This window comes from Hyperolius riggenbachi, chromosome 7 (assembly GCF_040937935.1).
Source record: "Hyperolius riggenbachi isolate aHypRig1 chromosome 7, aHypRig1.pri, whole genome shotgun sequence".
Classification (NCBI taxonomy): Eukaryota; Metazoa; Chordata; class Amphibia; order Anura; family Hyperoliidae; genus Hyperolius; species Hyperolius riggenbachi.
Window position 1 is genome coordinate 225,643,700 of NC_090652.1, and position 17,773 is coordinate 225,661,472.

The following is a 17,773-nucleotide window of genomic DNA, read 5'->3' on the forward strand; positions in this document are numbered from 1 at the left end:
TCTCTGTCTAACAGTCTCCCAGCAGCAATTGCGGATTACGGTAATGTGCCTTTTTATGTCGTGATATCAATTATTATATTAATTATACATACAGAACTTGTATAGCACCTTTCTCCTGTCAGACTCAAAGTGCTTGCGAGGCAGCCACTAGAGCGCACTCAGTAGACAGTGGCAGTGTTGGGGAGTCTTGCCCAAGAACTCCTAACTGAATAGTGCTGGCTTGCTGAATAGGAAGAGCTGAGATTTGAATCCTGGTCCCCTGTATCAGAGGCTAAGCCCTTAACCAGTACACTACCAGCAGCCACAAAGCCTGAACAAGCCTATCAGTCAGATTTTATTGCACGTTCTAAAAATAATAGTGCTGTGGAGTAGTGATGCTTTTTCTTGTAACTTTAGTGCTCGCACATTTTGTAATCTGTTTTTTGCTGTATTATGGATGTATACCTTATGTCTCAGACTGTTAATAAATAAAGAGAGCTTTGTTGATCAAAAAAAAAATGAAGCCTAGCTCCACAGGTCTTTTGACTTTTGTCTCCATGGCCCATATTCTATTCACTTTTCTACTGAGCTTTTTCCAAAATTATATTTTCAATCCTTTTCAATAAACTACCTTTAAAGCTACTGCCATGTAATAAATTACTTAAAATAGGTTTGGTATCACTTTTTTATCTACTTTTTAGTACTTTTTTAATTGCTAAGTGCTATAAAGTTATTTTTATATATGATGAAAGATTATCTCTCCTAGGAGAAAACTCAAGAGAAAAAGTTAATTAGATAAAGGCCATTTGTGTACCCCTCTGAATCTAATTCTAGGTACACACGATACAATTTTCTGGAAAATGTACCTGCCAGATCGATTTTCCGTTCACTTCTATGGAAATCGATTGAAATTCAGATCGGACATGTTGGAAAAATCGATCTGGCAGGTAAATCTGCCAGAAAATTGTATCGTGTGTACCTAGTATAATATTTCAGCAATGCGGTTATGCAATTTGGTGAGAACCTCTGCTTTTTTCAAAGAAGAACTCCTAGAAGAAGTCAGGAAAAATGGGTGCTGGAACCCTTATGGAAAAAATGCCGCCACCATAGGGCAGGGCACGATTTGTGGCCCGCTATCAGGCGCTTACAGATGCCTTAATGTACCTTCTTTGCTTGCGAATTGCGGGTTTTATAATGGCTGTGATATGTGGTAAAGGCACACAATTAGCCGCAAACAAGCTCAATTTCAGCATCCAGAGGCGCCCGATAGAATCAGGGGCGGTGGGGGCTTGCGGGTAAACCAACTGTGTGCCGCTATGCAATGCCCTAATTTTGCAAAATACAGCTTGTTGTTTGCTGCTAATTGCAGCTTTGGGGTGGCGTCTCTGGGCACTCAAATTGACTTTAGGGTAGGGGTTTAGGGTTAGGCGCAGGGGGATATTTAGGCACCACAAGGGGGGTGTCTTAGGGACCATCAGGGGGGTTAGGAACCATCAGTGGGGTTAGGGTTAAGCATCGGTAGAGGGAGGGTTCTATGTGAGAGTAGGGTTAGGTTGAGCCACAGTAAAACATCGGTAAACATTACTGATCTTACTATCAGAATTCAGCAGTAGAAGATAGCTAATTAACCACTTGAGGACTGCAGGGCTAAACCCCCCTAGTGACCAGGCCATTTTTAGCTAAATTGGCCACTGCAGCTTTAAGGCCAAGCTGCAGGGCCGCACAACTCAGCACACAAGTGATCCCCCCCCCTTTCTCCCCACCAACAGAGCTCTCTGTTGGTGGGGTCTGATCGCTCCCCCCATGTTTATTTTTTTTTAAATAAATATTATTGTTAGGTTTTTTTTTCTAAAATCCCCTGTTCCTTTAAATTTATTCCCTCCCTCCCTCCCTCCCTCCCCACAGCCGGCCAATTATGGCGATCGGCTGTCATAGGCTTCTGCCTATGAGAGCCGATCGCTCTCTTGTCCCCCATGGGGACAGCCGTGTCACACGGCTGTCCCCGGTGCAGCGCTGCTGCTCATCGCAGCGCTGCACCAAGTAAATAGACGGCGTGATCGCCGTCTAACAGTCTCCCGAGCGGCAATAGCCGCCTGGAGACTGAAGGCGGGGCGGAGCTCCGCCCTCCGAGCATGAGATGCGCGATCTCATGCTAAACAGAGCCCCAGGACTTTACGCCAATTGGCGTTAGGCGGTCCTGGGGCTGCCGCCGCGGCCACGCCTACTGGCGTGACGCGGGCGGCAGGAGGTTAAAGCAATATTCTACTAGCGACAATCACCTGCGCCCTTTTTTTCCAGGTGCCTTTTTTTCATGTATGCCTCCTGACTTCCCATTGAAAACTATTTTCTTTTGCAAGGCTTCACCCTTTCACCCTTAGATAAGTAAAAAACATGGAGTTGAGCTGTCTGTAAAACTACATACATACTATTATACAATACACACACTCTCACAGTGTCGCCCATCAGGATCAAGCTAGGGCCCTAGTTTACACAAGCAAGCTGTGTATGTATTAAAATATGAAATAGTTATATGACAATTGACAAATAAATGAGCTAATTATGGAAAGGTGATGTACAACTCATCATACCTTAAAGAGCTATTTGTTTCACACAGATGTAGAGGAGTGAGACCATCATCACTGCGCTGATTAGGGTTGGCTCCATAATCCAGTAATAACTGCACACAGGCATCATGTCCTCCTGCACAAGCCTCATGTAGGGGTGAGCGCCCTCCAGGGGCAGCATTCGGATTTGCACGTCGGTGCAGAAGGTAACGTACACAATCTGTATAGCCATGAGAGGAAGTGATGCACAAGGGTGATGTCAGTTCCTGTGTGTATTCCAGAGACCACAACCCTGCGACAAAATTGAAAAAAAATTGTAAGGAGAATGACAACACAACTTAAATTACTAAGTACTGTATATATAGAAAATACATATTGCTATGGGAGGACAGCAGGAACGCCCTGTATGCACACTACAGCATTCTGCCTGGAGTAGGGCATAACTTCATGCTCTGACTCACTTAGCAACTGCTCCATAGACTTAGGTTTGCTTTAGCAGCTCTGCCTAACTACAGCCCCTTGGTTAAAAAAAATGCTTTGTAAAGTATGTATCGCTTTTTGTATATTACATCATGTTAGGTACTACAGATTTAATATTTATATTTTTTGTCATGTGGATATTCATATTACATATGACTATTTGAAATGCAATCCTTGTAGCCAAAAGGGGACAAACTGCAAACAAAAGCCCCAAGTTTGGCAGTTTCATATAATAGCTGTTGCTCTAAAATCATATTCCATACTCTGCAGACTGACTCACAGAGGAGGGTCATCTCCTTCCTCCTGCAAATCAAACCTTTGTGGTTCACTCATTTGTACACATGGTGCGGCCAGATGATATGGGGATTGCCACTGCCCACCCTGAACATCAATAAGGGACTATATTCACTGTACTGCCATTCCTGGTAGAGATAAATTAACCATTATACTGCCCTGAACATTACACAACACTGCCATGGACATTACTACCAATATGAATAATACTGGGGATATTGACCTTACATAGTTAATGCAGAATATATCATTAGGGTATATTACTGGGTTTTTTTTGTGTGTTTTTTTTGTGTGCAAAAAAGAGAGTGTAATTGTTGATTAAGTACAATGAGAAAACAAACAAACAAACAAACAAAACCACAAAACAGAAGGACTACACCTTAATTTCCAAATAAAATATTGTCACCATACATTGTACTTGAAGAATAATTTAACATTTTGTGATAACCAGGATAAATAGGCAAATGGAATGTGTGGGTGAATGGAAATGGAGAAATAGTGTTTTTTTTCAGGTTTTCCCCTTATTTTCCTTTTGAAATGCGTAGAAAATTAAAAAAAATCACCCACAAAAAGCCTAATGTATTCCCTACATCATTTATGTATGGTAAGTAGAGATAAAGTTATTGCCAAATGAATGGGAGCAGCACCTAAAGGTGAAAATTGTTGGTAACAATAAAACAGCCTGAGGCATGAAGTGGATTTTAACCCATAAAAAGTTCACCCATTCCTGTTACCTCTGTTGCTCCCCCTACCAGTTAATGCTCTCAGGTCCCCTGTGTGGCCTTCTCCGTCCCCTGGTGCATCCACTGTGGACATTACGCTGTAATGTTGTGGTGCACACAAGGGTTGCCCAGGACTACCAGGATGTCTAGCACATCTGCCCTCCTCTATATACTAATGCAGAGTGCAGACTTGCAATCAAATGGAAGTTGATACAAGTGGCAGATGAGGACCAGGAGGAAGCCGGAAGTTGACCAGCAAAAAATGTTGGGACACTCCCACATGGTCCAACTGGTGTGTTCTAGTGTTGTCTAGCCCACACGCCCTGCTTGCTCAGACCCCTACATGGGACTACACCACTTGGCAACACTCTGGGCACATCTTCGGCAACAATCTATGTTGGCCTCTGTGGTAACCTGTGGACAGCTTGGCACAGACCTTGTCAGCCCTGGTTCTGGGTGACTCTGTAATTGTCCTGACTAGCTGCATCAATACTAATCCTGCAGGAGTTTACTGAAAATGGACTTCTGCTCTCTTGCTTTCATCAAACACGGAAGTCTGGTACAGTAAATGGTATCATTACTGTCCTTGCATTGCTATTGCAGTCGCAATTAAACCACATTTGACACAATTTTCATTTTCTGCACTGCTTGCATTTAGTGTGCCAGCTTAATTTACTCTGCTGCTGGAAGTGTTTGTTCCTATTGAACTTGATTCGTTAAATACACTCAGACAAGGATTTAATTTTAATTTACCACAGGGAGTCTAAGTGCCAAATCCTCACTTTATTCCAAATGTAAGTGTCCCACTCTTTCCCTTGAACCTTACTTGCAGAGGAACAAACCAGGATCTTCCATGGTAATTTGGAGCCAATGTGACGAAGCAGGTGAGTATGCATTCTATAATGTCTAACAAAACACTGTTGGAGGCATCCTGTGTATCTGATATCAAGTGTATTAATGTTAGGAGTAACAAAATCTTACTTCCTCAAAGGACAAACAAACCACTAGGGTAGGTATAAATCTTTATTCATGCACAAAAGACAACGTGTTTCACGGGTGCTGGCCTGCTTCCTCAGGTCATTACAAAAGTGATTTAGGTATAGTATCCTTGGACGTCAACGCCTCTTAGAATCTTGATCTAAGAGATGCTCACGTCTGTCTACTACAACTAAGGCACATTTGTATTGACCTGAGGAAGCAGGCCAGCACCCGTGAAACACGTTGTCTTTTGTGCATTCATAAAAATGTATACCTACCCTAGTGCTTTGTCCTTTGAGGAGTTAAGATCTTTTTACTGCTAACAAATATACACCTGATATAAGATACACAGGGCGCCCCCAACAGTGTTTTGTTAGACTAGCTATACCCTTAGGGGTCCCCTATTGTAAACCTTAGAGTTTCCAATAAGTCCAAGGAGTGTGACCAACCAGAACCTGCCAAGCAGACCTGGAACATCGAGCAGGAACAGTTCATTTCCTGTAGGCTCTCTCATGGTTGCAGTTCTTTGCAACTCACCCTTGCCTTGAGAGTATAAAATGTATATTCTTTATTATGTCAACAAATACAAACAATACTGCACCATTGGGCTCCTGGTCTATCTCTAGATACTTTGAGGCAGTTTGTCCACAACCAGGAATCGTATCAGAGTTCCCATTCTATAATATGCATTTTGACCCCTCCTACTTTAAAGTTTCCTGTACTGAAATTGCACATGCATTGTTTATTTCACCTTAACAAGATGACATCTACAATTTAGTACGATAACCAGGTAAACAAGAGGTAAGTACAGTTGTTTTTTTAAGCTATCTCACATATTCATGTACCAGGAATGAGTATGAAAAAAGAGGAAGACAGACTGATACTGCTAGTTCCATAAACAAGTATGTCAATGCAGATTAAATATTGCGGCTCAAGTCTGGCTTCAACAGCTCCCTAGTAGCACTGCAAGACTCGAACATGGTTGAAGCCAAAAGTTCAGAATGGCAGCAGGTTAGCGGCATTGTATAAAAGTGAATCGGGACTCTAGGTTACATATTCCTGTCACTGGCTTCCCTTAATTAGGTTTCATTGTTAAGATCCCTCACAGGTGCATTTAAGCAATGAGAAGGAAATCACAGTTCTTGATTCTTTACTGCTGCCAGGAGAATCTTCATGGTCACATTTTGTCTGAATGGTTGAAAATATGAATTCCTAACAAACCTTTAAATGTGCAGAGCAGTAAATCGTTCAGTTAATCTTCACACTGTCATTTATATCTCTTACAGTGGTGACAGGCCTGTGAGCCTGACAGAATATTGCACGTCTTATGAGATGCATGCCCATTTCTATGGGCGAGTAGGGCATTGCCCTGGGCGCAGTGGTGGGTATTAAAGGAGGAAGTGCGGTGGCGAGGGGGGGGGGAGGGTTGAGGTTGAGTGGAAGCAAAATACTTATCAGAAGCTTTCACTCACCTCCCGGGATCCATGAAACGCATGTCCCTCCTCCTTCTTGGTTCTAGGCATCCTGTATCATAGTAACAGCACTCCTATAATGACATCACAGGGAGCGCTGTTACCATGAATCCCTCACCTTCTGCTTCCAGGCATAAAAACAGCAGGGCTTTCTTGCTACATTAGTGGGGGCTCCCTGGCTGCCTTAGTGGGTGGGGGGGGGGGCTCTCTGGCTGCCTTAGTGGGGGGGGGAGGGTCTCTCTGGCTGCCTTAATGGGAGTGCTCTCTGGCCGCCTTCATGGGGGGACTTTCTGGCTACCTAAAGGGGGGGCTCTCTGGCTACCTAAATGCGGGCTCTCTGGCCACCTAAATGAGAGGATTCACTGGCTACTTAAAATGGGCTCTCTCTGGCTACCTACAGGGTGAATGGGGGCTACATATGGCTAAATAATACTGGGACCTCTAGCTAGCTATATTGGGGGCTACCTAATACGGGGGTGCACCTTCGGCTAGCTACTGCATCGCAACAGTGTGTCTGAGTCGGGGGGAGGAAGAGGTATGAAGACCGGCACCATCAAGTAGTAGTAAAGCTCTTTTATTGCTTAACAAGACACATAGCTATATTCAGCATACGACGTTTCGGAGGGATTACCTCCTTTATCAAGTAGATGTCAGTGTCTAACATAACAAAACATTCAGTGGCTTTAAATAGAGTAACATCATGGAAAAGAACCAATCACATTTCAGAACGCTTGTAGCGACCAATCCTCTGTCCGCAACCCAATGCGGACCTGATGGGGAACTGTACTGGTAAGATGCAAATGTATGCTGACGTGTACAAACCCAGAGCGCACTGCAAAAGTCCGGGAGACGCGCCGGCAGCACAGCCCCCAGTGCAATGGTGTCGACCAATCAGCCGTAAGTCTCCAGATGACATCATCCAGGCCACACCCCTAAACAGAGGCGGACCAGATGGGATATTTAAATGGCAAAGAGAGTGGCAACAACTACCACCCCCTTAGGTCAATACGTCAGTATTGTAGCTATTGTAGTGGTGTAATAGCTAGTGGCGCATGGCAGCAGCGCATAATTCTGTGGACCCTGGCGGTGGGAACACAGACAGCAGGAGGTTAAATACAGCAGCAGGAGGAGGAGAAGGAAGGACGTTTGGCAGCAGGCAATGTAACGGCCATGGCACCTAGCGTTGGTACCACGGCTGTAAATAAACACCAACAGCAGGAGGTTCCAGACAGCAGTCGTGAAGCCCACATTGTGTCCAATACACAACTGGAACAGCACAGTTTTCAACCCAGACACCTCAGAATATTTTTTTTTTTACCAAAAAATGTAGCCTGGCGCATGGCAGCAGCGCATAATTCTGTGGACCCTGGCGGTGGGAACACAGACAGTAGGAGGTTAAATACAGCAGCAGGAGAAGGAGGCGTGACGTTTGGCAGCAGGCAATGTAACGAGCCATGGCACCTAGTGTTGGTACCACGGCTGTAAATAAACACCAACAGCAGTAAGTTCCAGGCAGCAGTCGTGAAGCCCACATTGTGTCCAATACACAACTGGGACAGCACAGTTTTCAACCCAGACACCTCAGAATATTTATTTTTTTTACCAAAAAATGAAGCTATTGTAGTGGCGTAATAGCTAGTGGCGCATGGCAGCAGCGCATAATTCTGTGGACCCTAGCGGTGGGAACACAGACAGCAGGAGGTTAAATACAGCAGCAGCAGAAGGAGGAGGAGTGGCGCATGGCAGCAGCGCATAATTCTGTGGATCCTGGAGGTGGGAACACAGACAGCAGGAGGTTAAATACAGCAGCAGCAGGAGGAGGAGTGGTGCATGGCAGCAGCGCATAATTCTGTGGACCCTGGAGGTGGGAACACAGACAGCAGGAGGTTAAATACAGCAGGAGAAGGAGGGGTGACGTTTGGCAGCAGGCAATGTAAAGGGCCATGGCACCTAGGGTTGGTACCACGGCTGTAAATAAACCTCAACAGCAGGGGGTTCCAGACAGCAGTCGTGAAGCCCACATTGTGTCCAATACACAACTGGGACAGCACAGTTTTCAACCCAGACACCTCAGAATATTTTTTTTTCACCAAAAAATGTAGCTATTGTAGTGGCGTAATAGCTAGTGGCGCATGGGAGCAGCGCATAATTCTGTGGACCCTGGCGGTGGGAACACAGACAGCAGGAGGTTAAATATAGCAGCAGCAGGAGGAGGAGGAGTAACGTGTGGCAGGCAGCATACCATGTAACGGGCCATGGCACCTAGCGGTGGTACCACAGCACCTACAGAAAAACTAGGCCAAATTAGCAGGGGACTGAAGGTTGATGTTGTGAAAAAATAATTCCCAGGCACCTCATGTCCTCCTCTCGCCAACAACAGGTGCCTGGAACGTGCTTTCAATCCAGGCCTGGTTGATCTTAAGGAATGTGAGTCTGTCCATGGACTCTGGGGACAGATGAGAGTGCTTCTCGGTGACCACGCCACCGGCTGCACTGAAGCACCTCTCGGACAGCACGCCCCCAACCAACTCTTCTGCCCCAACATAATATAGAAATACAATAAGAAAAGAAATATATATATATATATATATATATATATATATATGTATATATATGTATATATAAAGGGCGGTAAAGGCTGTAAACTTTAATAAAGAGTCTGGGTTGGTGGTGAGTGACAAAAAAAATGAACGTTTTTTCTTTTTAAATAGTAGTAGTACCAGGGCCCCAACCTCCCCGATTTCGGCGCGACGATCCCGATTTTGGGGGGCCGTCCCGCTGTCCCGCGCTGCCCCCCCCCCCCTGGTCCCGGCCGCTGGGGAGTGAGTGGGAAAAAAAACGATCGAGGCACCAGCCCGGTATGCGGCATGGATGGCCGCCGCCCGCCGCCATTACACTTCTCCCTCCATCCCTCCTAATATGCCCCCAGTGTCCCCCGCAGAGTAAAATGGGCAGTGGAGCGGGCAGTAAGTCTTATCACTGCCTCTCCGCTGCGTACCGGGATCTCCTCTGCTCTTCCTGCTTCCTGTGACGTCACAGGAAGCAGGAAGAGCAGAGGAGATCCCGGTACGCAGCGGAGAGGCAGTGATAAGACTTACTGCCCGCTCCGACCGCTGCCCATTTTACTCTGCGGGGGAGAAGGGGACACTGGACATATTAGGAGGGAGGGAGAAGTGTAATGGTGGCAGGCGGCGGCTATCCATGCCGCATACCGGGCTGGTGCCTCGATCTCTCTCTGCCCGCCCACAGCCACCCTCCCCCTCCTTCCCCCCACCCACTGGCACCCTCACCATCCTCCCCCCACCCACTGGCACCCTCACAGCGCCTCCCCTTTGGGAGTAATTAATAATTGGAAAAAACTTTTTTGTGGGGTGGGCGTGACTAGGGGGTTGGGGGTGTGGCCGGGGGTGTGGCCTAAATGTCCCGTTTTTCAAAATCAAAATGTTGGGAGGTATGGTAGTACTACTAATAGTAGTGTAGTCTACAGTAGTCGATAACTAACTCGTGTGACAGACAGTGACAAATAAAAGTCTGTAACACACGGATGCAATCAATAGGGTCAGGCAGATGACAGTCACAGATCACAACAGATGCCTGTGAAGTAAGTAACTATTACACAGTAGTGAAGCCTGCGGCATTAAATAAATTCACAGACTATAGCAGTTCAAATTAAGTAAACTAGTACGTAGGTAACAACCAGGGGCGTAACTAGAAATCAATGGGCCCCTGCAAAACTTTGGATGCACCCGTCCCCTTGCTTTCTGCACAGGTAAACTGAGAACCAATGTTATTCATTCGGCTAGTGCACACGTGAATGTGTTTTCCCCATGCAGATAAAACAGACAGCAGTGAAGTACTGCAGGCAAATGCATTAGCTCCTGTGTGTGATAAAACATGCATGTATTCATATATACAGACACACATGGCATGCAGAAACCACAAACATAAAACCTACAGACGAGTATGCTCCCGGCCTCAGCTTATTATCCTTACTCTGTCCATCTCCGATGGAGCAGAACTGGCCCTGCAGACTCCTTCAGCATCACTGTAGCACACAGAACCTGGGGAGGGGTGGAGAGGTTGGGGGCAGGGCGCTCTACACAGGAGCCCGCTGCATACTGAATAGGGACTGTCTACAAATCTTTGTCTACAAATCTTTGTATGATTCCTAATCAGTGGCTGAACAGATGCAGTTATTAGAACAATTGTGGGAGAGCAGAAAGAATTTTCTCTCCGTGCCCAAACTCCTCAAGCATTACTACACAGCACTTGAAGAGGGATAGAACGGCTGGGGTAGAGAAGCCCTGTACACAACACCCTGCTGTATAGGAACTGTCTACAAATCTTTGTCTACAAAACTTTGGATGATTTTTAATAAGTGGCTGAGCAGATGAAATCATTAGAACAATTGTGCAGAGAGCAGAACGTTTTTTCACTATGTGCCCTTAGTCGTCAATCTCTCAGGACAGGGAAAAGAAACTTCTCCCCGTCATGCCCCCGGTGGCTTCTGGGCCCCCCTGCGGCTGCACCCCTTGCAGGGTCTATCGTTACGCCCCTGGTAACAACTACTACTAACTATAATCCCTAGTAGTAGTGTAGTAGTCATGAGGTGTTCGGGGGGTGCCGAACCGAACCCGAGCAGGCCAAAATCCGGGCGAACCCGAACAGTGGCGAACACTGTTCACCCAACACTAGTAGTGAGCCCTGGGCTCGCTACATGATTAAAAAAAAAAAAATGTTTTAAAGTGCTGCGCCGCCCCCTTGCCGTCAGAATTGGAACGGCAAGGGGGTTAATGGCGGGGTTCTCGGGCTTGGTGCACTTGGTCGCTGGGTGACTGGGGTTCGGATTCGGGAAGGTGGGCGGAGCCACGGACAGCCAATCAGATTTGATTAATTTCAATGGAAATATACAGATTGTTTATGCCAGGGACACCAAGGCTCATGGACTTGTTAGTTGGGTGGCTGCATGTCAGGGTTGGAAGGGGTGGGCGGTGCCAACAACTACATTTTTAACATGGGAGAATGTGGACTGCAGCTATTCTTGCACTGTTGATGGCAGGGTTTCCGGACGTGACACAGTTGGTCACTGGGTGACTGGGATTAGTGTTTAGAGGGTGGGTGGAGGCTACGGCAGCCAATCGGAATTCACCTGTTGATTTCTCAAGGGGATTATTTGGATTGCTACCATTCTTGCACTGTTGGTGGAGGAGGCCTCGGGCCTGAAACAGTCAGTCATTGCCATGCTGTTGATGGCAGGGTTTCGAACTTGGCGCAGTTGGTCACTGGGTGACTGGGATTAATGCTCGGGGGGGTGGGTGGAGCCTGCAGCAGCCGATCGGGATTCGCCTGTTGATTTTCAAGGGGAATGTTAGGACTGCGGTCGTTCTTGCGCTGTTGATGGCAGAGGCTTCGGGCCTGCTGCAGGTGGTCATTGAGTGACTGGGGTTCGGGTTCGCTGAAGGGGCGGGGCCACAGACAGCTAATCAGATTTCTTTGCTGTATAAACTGCTTCCATTGGCACAGTTTTGATGCCGGGAACCCAGGGGCTCGCGGGCTTGGTCGTTGAGTGGTGACTGTGTGTCAAGGTTGCAGAGACTGGATGGAGTCAAGGACGGATTTCCCTGGGAGGGTGTAGGCTGCGGCCCTTCTTCATTGTTGGTGGCAGGGTTCTCGGGCTTTGCTCAGTTGGTTACTGGGTGACTGGAATGGATGTTCGGAGAAGGGGGTGAAGCCTAGGGGGGCAAATCGGTGTTCACCTGTTGATTTTCGGGGGGAATGTTGGGATTGCTGCCACTCTTGCACTGTTGGTGACACGGGCCTCGGGCCTGGTGCGGTTGGTCATTGGGTCACTGGGGTTCGGGTTCAGAGAGGGGGGCGGGGCCACACACAGCCAATCAGATTTGTTTTTATTGATGCCAGGGACCCGGAGGCTCGCGTACTTGGTCACTGGGTGACTGGGTGTCAGGGTTGCAGGAAGTGGGTGGAGCCAAGGGCAAATTTCACTGGGAGGGTATGGGCTGCAGCCCTTCTTGCACTGTTAGTGGCAGGGTTTTTAGACTTTGCCCAGGTGGTCGCTGCGTGACTGGGATTAATATTCAGGGAAGTTTCTATGGGAATATGCAGGTTATTGATGCCGGAGCTCACGGTCTTGGTCATTGGGTGTTTGTGTGGTAGGGTTGGAAAGAGTGGGCGGGGCCAACGCCAGCCGGATGCGTGCCCGGGCAACGCCGGGTCATCAGCTACTTATAATAATCATTGTGAATACACACAATCACATGCAAAGTTAACTTTTTTTACTTATTATAGATTGGTTGCATTTCAGTGGCATTTTTTATATATATTATTTTAGATACCAACATTAATGACCCCCTGATGAGTGCTGTTACGCTATTGGACAGAGCGCACCAGCTGAAGCAGGTTCCGGACAGAAGCGTGTCTTTCATAGTTCTACTGACGGACGGTCAGGCTAACACTGGTGAATCAAACCCAGCAAGAATTCAGGAAAACGCGACATCAGTGGACGATACACACTGTACTGTCTGGGATTCGGTTTTGGAGTGGATTATCCTTTCCTGGAGAAGTTGGCCCTGGAGAATTCTGGGATTGCAAGACAAATCTATGAGGACTCCGATGCAAAATTGCAGTTAGAAGGATTTTACAATGAAATCGCAAAACTGTCCTTGGTGAATGTTGAAATGGAATATCCTGCGAATGTCACGTCTGACCTCACTCAGAACAGCTTCAAAAATTACTTTGATGGAAGTGAGATTGTCGTCGCCGGACGTGTAACTGACAACAACCTGGATATATTTACAGCAAATGTGAAGGCAGAAGGCGCAAAAGAATTAGTGAATTACAGAGAAAATGTCCGGCTTGGAGATGCAGCGAGCAAACAGCAGGAATACATATTTGGCGACTTTACGGAGAGACTCTGGGCTTATCTGACCATACAGCAGCTGCTGGAAAAAGTAGTGTCTGCGGAGCCGTCAGAGAAGGAGCAGCTGAAGAAGAAGGCCCTGGACCTCTCTCTGAAATATAAGTTTGTGACTCCGCTAACGTCGATGGTTGTGACGAAACCTGAAGAGGATGAGGGCAAGGAAAGAACAATGGTTGCTGAGAAATATGTTGAAGGAGCCGGAAGTCCTCCGAGTTATGGAGTACCGACCACAAGTAACTGGGTACCCAGTCCTCCTGGCGCAGCGTCTAGAAGCTGGGCACCAAGTCCTCCGAACTTTGGCATAACGACTAGAAGCTGGGGTGATGGGGATCCTCATTTTGTCATCACAGTCCCACAGAAGAACGATGCTCTGTGCTTTAACATACAAGAGGAACCAGGCGCGGTACTGAATCTCATTGTGGACCAGAAACTAGGCATCGCTGTGAACGGGGAAATTATCGGAGATAAAGTGACAAATAACGTCTCGTCCAACACATCCTATTTCGGGAGACTGGGGATTGTAAACGAGAAGGTGAATCTGCGACTTGAAGTAACGACAGATGCAATCACAATTCTGCTCCGTAGCCGCAGCGTGAATCACTCAGTCGTACCATACACAGCTATAGGGAGTCGGCTGCGGGCTGCCTGAATCTGAAGCATGTCTTCCAAATTCACACCAAAGTGTTATCTGGACGGCAAGCCATAGGATAGGCAGCGTGACCCCGCCCCTCTCGTATGTGAGGGAACGCGGCAAATTCAGGCTTAGTAGAAATAGGGCCTAAAGGCGGCAGCACGGTGGTCTATTGGTTAGCGCTCTTGCCTTGCAGCGCTGGGTCCCCGGTTTGAATCCCAGCTAGGGCACTCTCTGCACAGAGTTTGTATGCTCTCCCCATGTCTACGTGGGTTTCCCCTGGGCACTCTGGTTTCCTCCCATATCCCTCCCCCCCCCCCCAAAAAAAAACAACAACCCATACAGATAAGTTAATTGGCTTCCCCCTAAAAATTGGCCCTAGACTACGATACCTACACTACACGATACATACATAGACATATGACTCGGGTAGGATTAGATTGTGAGCTCCTCTGAGGGACTGTTATGTGACAAGACAATACACTCTGTGCCTTGCTGTAGAAGAGGTCAGCGCTATATAAATGCTAAATAATAAGAATACAGATGTATGCTCAGCTGGTTGAGCAATATTACGTTTTATATACTTCACCATACTTGTGCATAATAAATACTTTTGTTATAAAAAAAAAAAAAAAAAAAGTAGTGTAGTAGTCGATAACTAACTTGTGTGACAGACAGTGAGTGACAATAAAAGTCTGTCACACACGGACGCAATCAATAGGGTCGGGCAGATGACAGTCACAGATCACAACAGATGCTGGCCTGGCATGTGAAGTAACTATTACACAGACAGTAGTGATATAGTAAAGCCTGCGGCACTAAATAAACTCACAAACTATAGCAGTACAAATTAGGTAAACTAGTACGTAGGTAACAACTACTACTAACTATAATCCCTAGTAGTAGTGCAGTAGTCGATAACTAACTTGTGTGACAGACAGTGAGTGACAATAAAAATCTGTAACACCCGTGATCACGGCCGAATTCGAGAGTGACTATTCGGATACATTCGAATTCGAATCGATCAGTATCGATCTTCGAATTTGAGTTCTGGAATCATGAAAATCTACCAGTGATCATGGGTAAATTCACGATCTCTGGCGAGCAACCCAGCTCCCTATATAGCAATCTTTTAACCCTATGTTTGTGACTTCATTACTGTTATCTGCTCTGACTTGGCTCTGCACATTGTTTGTACTTTTTCCTGATTCGCACAGATGCCCTGGGGCTGCTCAGGCGGCACATGTGCCCATGTTTTGACCACATGGGTGGTTTGTTTACATTCCGCCCACGTGGTCTACTGACGTCTTGACCTAAGGGGGTGGTAGTTGTTGCCACTCTCTTTGCTGTCTTAGTCTCCCATCTTGTCCGCCTCTGTTTAGGGGTGTGGCCTGGATGATGTCATCTGGAGACTTACGGCTAATTGGTCGGCGCGATTGCACTGGGTGCTGTGCTGCCGGCGCATCTCCTGGACTTTTGCAGTGAGCTCTAGAGTTGGGCCGAACGGTTCGCCTGCGAACGGTTCCATGCGAACTTCAGTGGTTCGCGTTCGCATCCCGCAGGTGAACTTTTGCGGAAGTTCGGTTCGCCCCATAATGCACCATGAGGGTCAACTTTGACCCTCTACATCACAGTCAACAGGCCCAGTGTAGCCAATTAGGCTACACTAGCCCCTGGAGCCACTCCCCCCCTAATAAAAGGCACTCAGCGGCGGCCATTACGGTCACTCGTGTGCCTGCGTTAGTGAGAGTAGGGCGAGCTGCTGCACACTCTCTCTCATAGGGAAAGATTAGTTGGGCTTAGCTTGTTCCTGGATGCATACCTGTTCAGTGAACCCACCACTGCATACCTGTTCTGTGAACCCACCACTGCATACCTGTTCAGTGAACCCACCACTGCATACCTGTTCTGTGAACCCACCACTGCATACCTGTTCTGTGAACCCACCACTGCATACCTGTTCTGTGAACCCACCACTGCATACCTGTTCTGTGAACCCACCACTGCATACCTGTTCTGTGAACCCACCACTGCATACCTGTTCACTGAACCCACCACTGCATACCTGTTCACTGAACCCACCACTGCATACCTGTACTGTGAACCCACCACTGTATACCTGTTCTGTTCAGTGAACCCGCCACTGCATACCTGTTCTGTTCAGTGAACCCGCCACTGTATACCTGTTCTGTTCAGTGAACCCGCCACTGTATACCTGTTCAGTGAACCTGCCACTGCATACCTGTTCTGTTCAGTGAACCCGCTACTGTATACCTGTTCTGTTCAGTGAACCCGCCACTGCATACCTGTTCTGTTCAGTGAACCCGCCACTGTATACCTGTTCTGTTCAGTGAACAGTTTTGTGTGTCAGTGTGAAGAAGTACCTTAATTACACTACCTGATTGATGTATACACATGCAAGATGTTTTAAAGCACTTTAGGCCTGTCATTTAGCATTCAATGTCATTTCTGCCCTTAAAACGCTGCTTTGCGTCAAATCCAGATTTTTCCCGGGGACTTTTGGCGTGTATCCCACTCCACCATGCCCCCCTCCAGGTGTTAGACCCCTTGAAACATCTTTTCCATCACTTTTGTGGCCAGCATAATTTTTTTTTTTCAAAGTTCGCATCCCCATTGAAGTCTATTGCGGTTCGCGAACTTTAACGCGAACCAAACCTTCCGCGGAAGTTCGTGAACCCGGTTCGCGAACCTAAAATCAGAGGTTCGGCCCAACACTAGTGAGCTCTGGGTTTGTACACGTCAGCACACATTTGCATCTTACCAGTACAGTTCCCCATCAGGTCCACATTGGGTTTCGGACAGGGGATTGGTCGCTACAAGCATTCTGCAATGTGATTGGTTCTTTTCCATGATGTTAGGCTATTTAAAGACGCTGAAAGTTTCGTTATGTTAGACACTGACATCTACTTGATAAAGGAGGTAATCCCTCCGAAACTTCGTATGCTGAATACAGTATGTCTATGTGTCTTTTTAAGCAATAAAAGAGCATTACTACTACTTAATGGTGCCGGTCTTCATACTTCTTCTATGGACTATTGAGTCAGGAATGCTGCCTGACTCCCAGACCGTGGCACATCATTACCAAGCTACAAGGGTGCTGTCTACAAAAACTTTTATTATTTTTGAGTCAGTGGGATGGGGAGCAATTGATACACCCTCGCCCTGGGAGTTCTGTGGCCTAGAAACTGCCCTGATATGATGGTGGGAAATTGAAGTAATGTGTTGCATGGGCAAAGCCTACACAGACAGGAAACTGATGTTACACCACACCTTGGGGTTATTTTGCTAAAGGAATTTATGCATTGTAATTGTTTCTATATTAGTTGGATTAGTTTTTAAACAATAATAAGGCATACTGCTTTAGAGGTGGACAAGCCCGTGACTGTGGTGGTACGGTACATGGCCTTCACTTATGGCTTTAGGCCCCGCATATGACACTCGCCCCAGGCCCCGCGTACTCTAAGGCCGCCTCTGCCCGCTCAACACTGCCGTCCTGCATATGGGACCTGAATAAGGGGAGTGAGGCCACATCCACACAGCCAACATCCCAGCCTAATGTTACACTTAGGGAGGTTTCACACTTATCATAGCAAAAAACTGAGCATTTTACTTATCCTGCGTATTCATATGTCATGAGAGTGGTAAAATTGGCCAATCATTGAACAATGAAATTAGGTTGTGTGTATGCTACCTAA

At 46.9% G+C, this 17,773-nt stretch overlaps 1 protein-coding gene and 1 pseudogene across 3 annotated transcripts in view; one reads left to right on the plus strand and one right to left on the minus strand.

The window, feature by feature from the left end:
- Nucleotides 1-17,773, minus strand: part of ASB18 (ankyrin repeat and SOCS box containing 18) — a 68,625-nt gene that overhangs the window by 24,274 nt on the left and 26,578 nt on the right. For all 3 annotated transcript variants that reach the window (XM_068246979.1, XM_068246980.1, XM_068246978.1), the window contains exon 2: nt 2,568-2,835. In XM_068246979.1, the coding sequence (XP_068103080.1) occupies nt 2,568-2,835 (268 nt within the window). The remainder of the gene's footprint in view (nt 1-2,567; nt 2,836-17,773) is intronic.
- LOC137525302 (inter-alpha-trypsin inhibitor heavy chain H3-like) lies at nt 4,893-14,075 on the plus strand (annotated as a pseudogene).